The sequence below is a fragment of the Dacryopinax primogenitus genome (assembly GCF_000292625.1).
Source record: "Dacryopinax primogenitus strain DJM-731 SS1 chromosome Unknown DACRYscaffold_19, whole genome shotgun sequence".
In the NCBI taxonomy this organism is placed as follows: Eukaryota; Fungi; Basidiomycota; class Dacrymycetes; order Dacrymycetales; family Dacrymycetaceae; genus Dacryopinax; species Dacryopinax primogenitus.
In genome coordinates, this window is record NW_024467216.1 from 466,064 (window position 1) to 472,538 (window position 6,475).

Sequence of the window (6,475 nt, forward strand, 5' to 3'; positions counted from 1 at the left end):
CTGAGGTCAATTGACATGATTGTGGACAGTTCACCTGCTTTGAGGGAGATCAGTGTTTTGGGTCATACTAGATGGTGGGCTTGCCAGGCTTCCTGAAAGACCAAATCTGAGGCTTCTGTGCCCTCAGACTGGTGCCTACATATACATACCAGAGGAAACAAAAGGGCAATTAACTGTGGCTGAGAAACTATACTTGTCCATCTTACCTCAGGGGAGACCTTGTGACCAAAGGTCTCCCAATCATGGGCAAAGTCTCTCAATATTGGCCTGACATTGCCCCATTATCCCAATATCTTTATTGACCAGACTGACTATCCCAAAATCAAGCTGCTTGCAGGCTGACATCAGAGTTTGTTGGAGTCATACCCTGACAGTTACTTCCAGTGAGGGCACACCACACTAACAAGGCTACTGTGGGGGCTAGAAGCAACAGATGGGGGGCAAGGAGGGTGTTGTAGGGAGGGAGTAGTGTACTGTACTGGGATGCATAGGTGTGCAGTGTCACCTGTCACCAGGGCCTGGTGCTGCACACTTTTTGCCTGGTCACCACACTTGTTTCAGATTGTGCACTCTGGAGGATGAGTGTCAGGGCACATCTTGACATGGAAACCTCTTTCTAGCATGCAGAATTCTCCACTCAGCACTTAGAATTTCTTTTCCTAGCACACAGAATTCTCCACTTAGCACACAGAATCTTCCACTTAGCACTCGGAATGCTTTAAACCTTAACCCAAACCCTAACACCACATGGGATTTGTCAGGGGACATCCCTAAAATCAATTGCAGACAGCTGCAATTGACAACAATCAGAGCACAGTCACATGGCATGACACCCCAAATGACAGCCAATGCTATAATCACCTGAATCCAAAAAGGACAGATCCCAGAACATGAGATGTCAGTCATGGATCAGGTAGGACCAACCAGACAAGAGACATAAGGTGCCTGCCCTAAGCAAGCTGTATAGTCAGCCACAGCCTTTGCTTCCTTTTACTTCCATACCTAGACATATATAGAGCCCTAGGTATAACCCCTGTAACTCTTTAGAGCTAATCTCTTAGGAAACCTCATGGTCCAAGTCATTAGGCTTAATTCCTTACATTTTCAAAATTTCTGTCATTTGATTGTGCATACCATCATCCAAATGACAACTAACCCATCATTAACACAGATGTCCCTACCAACCCACAGAGTGCCTACAACAAGATGTAGGAATATTTGATTATTGCACCACTTGATTCTCTATGATTCACTTGTTGCCTGTTCAGTTATTCGATTGACAACATACATTGGATTGTATTGCCCTCATAGCCACAAAGCTGCACATGGTGGAAATCCACACAGCACCCATGCCACAACCCATCATGCAACCCTGCATAGCCCTCATGGATCACTTTCAGAAGGCCTGGAAGTGAGGAGAAGCAGGGATAGAACATGTGATAAGGGGTACAAGACCCCAAAACAATGCATTCCCTGACACATGCTATATGCATGAGTCTCAGCTGTCAGTAATCATTATATCCTGTTTGGCCACCATTCTACTATATCTGTACTGAGGATGGGATTTGCCTGGCTTTGGAATAGAGAGCAAGTGCAATGTCTCAGCCTTGCTTAGTCAGCAACCCATTAGGGTTCTGACATTGACTCTCCCATATTGGGATACACTCATTCCTACACACTTGCTACACTCCTACACCTCATATGGTATTCCTTCCAGCATACCAGGAAACCCCAATTGCACTTATATGTACCCTGCATCACATCTATCCATGTGAGTCACCAAATATGGAAGTAGGTTCCAGTGACTTTGTAGCCCCATGTTCAGGTGCATTTCTGGGGTCAAATTGAGGGTGTGTGCAGTATTGAGTGTTCTTGAGGCAATTCACATCCATTTGCAGGATAAGAAATGTGTGTCCCCTGACTGCTTTCCATAGATTTGAGTACTCAGCCACTTCAGTCGATTGGGATAATCCCAGTCACTCTGAGTGCATTGCTTGAGATAATCTGAGGTCAGTCTGAGACCAATGCTTATGGGATAAATCCCAGATTATCCCCAATTATCCCAAACACGTGACCTACAGAACACCATATCATTAATGTTCTCCCATGATATCTGTACTGTTACATAACCAATTATTGGAAGCTTGTGAATTTATATGAGAAACAATGAAAAGAGCAGTTGATCTTCATGACTTTCAGACATCAAGTGGCAGCCAGCCAGCATGCTCATTCATGTTGTTGACATCAGCCAGCTCATCAACACCAACCCCCAATGTATCCACCTCCTCTGAAGTGCCAGTGTCCCAAGCCGGCCAAGCCAACATGACATGATACTGCAGCTTGCAGTGCTCCCAATTATTGACATCCTGTTCCTTGTCAGCACTCACACCCAAAGTTAGGCAGGGAACACTTGACTTACCCTTCAATGACAAGTGCTTGCTCAAACTAACAACCTGTAGAAAGCACCTGACATGATGATCTCCTTCAACTTCTTCATATACTGGTCAGTGGGAGTAGCCTGCTGGAAGGTCTATGTACTTCCAGCTTGTACATCTCAGCAGCCAGTGCACCTATAATCATCATACCAGCAGGAGAGAACATGGTCAGAAGCATGACCTTGTTGTCCTCTTTGCCAATTGTGAAGCCTATCTTGTACCTAGAGCAGCAATTCAGCAATTGAATGACAAGTTGAACAGGCAGCTTACTTATACTGTTTCTTGCCAGGTTGTGGGGAGTGTTCCTTGATGGGGCAATTGCCCTTGTGCTCCTCCAGACTCTCTCAACACCCCTGAAACCCGCAAGATTGATATGTGATACCTTCCTGGAACCTGCTGATGTTTTTGACCATATTGAAGTAGTTGATGTGGCCTCCATGACCCAGCCTCAATGTGCAGACTTCAGCTTTTGTCAAGACCTTTGGGAGCTCCTCCAGTGTGGTCAAAGTCAGTCTGCCTTCCTCAGAATAACCACAAGATATATGCTGAAGCATAGCCTCATTGAAGTCATCAGTAAACCTGTGCAGAAGTCAGGTGGTGCTGAAAGAGGGAGGGACTTGAGATACCACTGCTTCAAATCATCAGCCCCTTCCACCTTTGGGTTCAGAGGGAATTGGTCTTCTTGGTGGAATTCAAGGTCACCCCTCCATGGTGCTCAATCATGGTGTTCATGATGTGCAAAACCTGACCATGCTTTCCACCAAAGACCTTCACTCAAGCATTCCACATCATGACATGTACAACATGCCCTTCTTTGTCTGCCACTTGGACTTCACACAGCATACAAGACTTTCGCTTGGTCGACACTTGTCAGGTTGAGCCATCAAGGGTAGAAGACTCAGAACTCATCACAATCAGCTTGGTGACAAGCTTGCCAACTTGAAGAATGATGCCCAAAATGTTCACTTTCAATTTATCTTCAAGAGCAGCAAGGAAGGAAAGAGGCATGATGTCAAGGACAATCTGGGGAATGTAGATGTTCTTCATCCCAGTTAGCTCCTGTTCAATCCAACATGCAAAACTGTCAGACATACATGCAGGGGGAACAACACCATGTGTCATCAGTGATGGTCAACTGCCAGCTGTGCATATTCTCCAGTGTGAAATGGGGATTCACTTTATTTGGACTCATGCGAGCATTTGTGATGGCAACCATCTATCCTGTTGTCAGCCAATCATTATTAGGAAGGTGACAGACTGCACAACTGACTTTGCTGATCCCTGCCAATTGAAAACAGGCAGAGGCTTTTTCATCAAAGATGCTGACACAAAGAAGGGTCTATATATGAGCATATAGTCAGGTCATATTTGATGACTGACACTGGCAACTCACCCTGAAGGTATCAATCAGCATAGCAGTAAATAGCATTGCCTCACCAGTGGGGTTTTTGGCTGGTATGATCTGAGGCCTGAACATGTCCATAATCAAGCCATAGACAGTCCATTGAGTCATCATGTTAGTGTTCAGTGCAGAGAAGGGAATAACTGGATCCATGTGAGGAGTTCAAAATATTGCTCTGATTAAACCTCACTGGCTTGTAGATCTGTTGTTCACCAATTTTTTGCTTGATGATCCAGCTTGCATCAAGGCAGATGATCCTCTGGTGACTGCCAGCTTGCTTGAAAGACCTCCACCTGTGGACAAGGACAATGTCCCACCAGTCATGTTTTGCTTGACTGAACTACCAAACAAAGATAGGAGGAGAGTCTTTGCTGGTCCAATGCCAGACCAGCCCAGGTGATGAGGGCCTGTCTCAGGCTTTTCTTTCCCTTTGCCTTTATGGCCAAAGGTCTCTTCATCCATCAGTCCTGCTTGAGCAGGGGGAGGTTTGAGAGGTGCATGAACATCACTAGGGCAATTGGTCGAAGTGTTCTCATCTTGGAGATTTTGACAGGCAGATTCTGATGGGTTGTGTGTGAAAGTACAATTGAGGAAGGGGGTGGAAGCCCTGCACCTTGAGATACTTGAGGCAGAGGGATCGGCAGTCACTTCCTCACATTCTTCAATTGACAGCAGGGCAGATACAACCGCTTTGAGCTGAAGACTTATCTCTTTTGGGTCACCAATGATCTCTGTCAGCTCAGAGTAGGGCACAGCGGCAGTAACAGTAATAACACTGAGCGAGCATGAGAAATGATTGTCACCAAAGCTGATTATATGCACACCAATAACCCCCCATCATGTTCCTCAACATGTGATCAACCTTCAAATACAAGCCCCTCTTGACAACTTCATGGGTAAAGTATGAATTCATATCAGGAGACAGCATAACGAGGACTTGATGAGCACCATTGAATAGTGCTGCCCTGCAGAAGAGCCAGTCAGCTCACTTTAAGTTGTTGCATGGATCAACAACAACAACATACCCAAATTTGGGATGGCTGTCAAGCAAAGCAGGATATATGTCAATCACCTGAAGAACCATATCTTGGAAGGTGCTAGTAGTGCCAAATCCGTTTATGAGAGCTGCCATTCCATCTGTCTTGAGGATAGACATATTGTCCAGAGAGATGGTGGGCAGAATGAGAGAGACGACAGACCCCTGAATGCATCACTGTTGCATGAAGGCCCAGTCATGCAACTTCTTGCTTCTGTCAATGTGTCCCATCAAGCCCTTGTCCTTCTTTTTTTTGGCAACTAGTTGCCTGCTCTCTGCACTCCTTCATCTCAGACCATCATGTCCCAGACTGGTGACCATCCTGGCATCTCTGGCAACCAGAATATCAGTAAATGATCTGTCTCAGCTATTGCAACAGCACCAGTCAATTGTTCCATTGATCATCCAGAAGGCCCACAGACTCCACATGAGACCAATGTGCCTTCTAACCAGATGCCCATGCTTGGCAGCCAGAGTCATGCTTGCATTCCAGTCTCACATTGGGCAGGTAGCTTGACCTCTATTGCGCCTCACACTAGTACTCCTGCTGGCAGCAAGTGTCAGGTGGCTGTCTATCCTGATCTTTGGTGTCCTGCTAAGAAGACAAAAACAGACCCAATCAATCTGACAGTTGACGATGACATGGTACACAGCATGAGCTTATCACAATTTCTATAGCTGACATAATTATTCAGGTCACTGTGAAAGCTGAGCCAGTTGAGTTCAAGAACCCCTTCATCAAATCACAGACATCATACAAAGAGCTGGAAGCATGTTTGACTCAGGCTGAGGATGACTCTATCACCAAGACCAGCCTGATTCTCATTCTCAATTGTGAACTGAAGGCTCTGAAAAAAGAGAATTCCAAGTTGAAAGATGCTCTGAAGGCAGAGAAGGGTGGAGAGGGGAGCAGGTAGATGGATGGATCCAGTAAGACCAACCTGATTCTGATTCTCCATCATGAGCTCAAGGCTCAGAAGAACGAGAGTACAAAGTGGAAAGACAGACTGGGGACAGTGGAGGGAGGATAGGCAAGCAGGTAGATGGGTCAATGGAGTTGTTGTGGAAGTTGTGTGCTCGCTTCATTTGTCCAGTCTCTCAATTGTCTCAACTCTGTATATGATGATCTGGTGTATGACTACATTGCAAGGACTCATAACATCAAGACATACCTAACAACCATCTGTATTCCCCACATTGTCAATATCTTTTAGGGCTAATGGGTGATGATTTTTCTGACTGATCAAATGAGCAATTACAATTGTTAAACTGGATATGTACATTTGGTGCAAACAAGGTAGAAAGAGCACTCAGGAATTATGTCACATGAAGGAGCCTGTTAGGGCAACACAGGCTGACTAAGTCTGCTCACCTAAGAGTGCCAAGAGTCTAAGCAGGCAACAAGGAAGTGGAGTAGACCTGATGACTAAGACCTATCTACAGTATAGGTACCTGTGGATGATCCTAAGAGACCAAGTCTGAAGAGACAGTCCCAGGCAGAGTAGGCCTTATATTTATACCTCTGTGGTGGAACCTGCTAGAACATCTTGCTTACTCAGCCTAGTCAGGTGATCAGGTCATATGACCAAGGATGAGGTCATA

At 45.5% G+C, this 6,475-nt stretch overlaps 2 protein-coding genes across 2 annotated transcripts; one reads left to right on the forward strand and one right to left on the reverse strand.

The window, feature by feature from the left end:
* Window positions 1-4,023: 4,023 nt before the first annotated feature.
* Window positions 4,024-4,993, reverse strand: DACRYDRAFT_18075 (uncharacterized protein; the record flags this gene model as incomplete). The annotated part of the gene is made up of 4 exons (XM_040771330.1): window positions 4,024-4,397; window positions 4,461-4,612; window positions 4,662-4,802; window positions 4,863-4,993. 4 exons carry the CDS (start codon window positions 4,991-4,993, stop codon window positions 4,024-4,026), a joined length of 798 nt encoding a protein of 265 aa, XP_040625343.1.
* Window positions 4,994-5,173: 180 nt separating this feature from the next.
* DACRYDRAFT_110889 (uncharacterized protein) lies at window positions 5,174-5,790 on the forward strand (the record flags this gene model as incomplete). Its single annotated transcript, XM_040769141.1, has 3 exons — window positions 5,174-5,222; window positions 5,382-5,518; window positions 5,569-5,790. 3 exons carry the CDS (start codon window positions 5,174-5,176, stop codon window positions 5,788-5,790), a joined length of 408 nt encoding a protein of 135 aa, XP_040625344.1.
* Window positions 5,791-6,475: the final 685 nt, after the last annotated feature.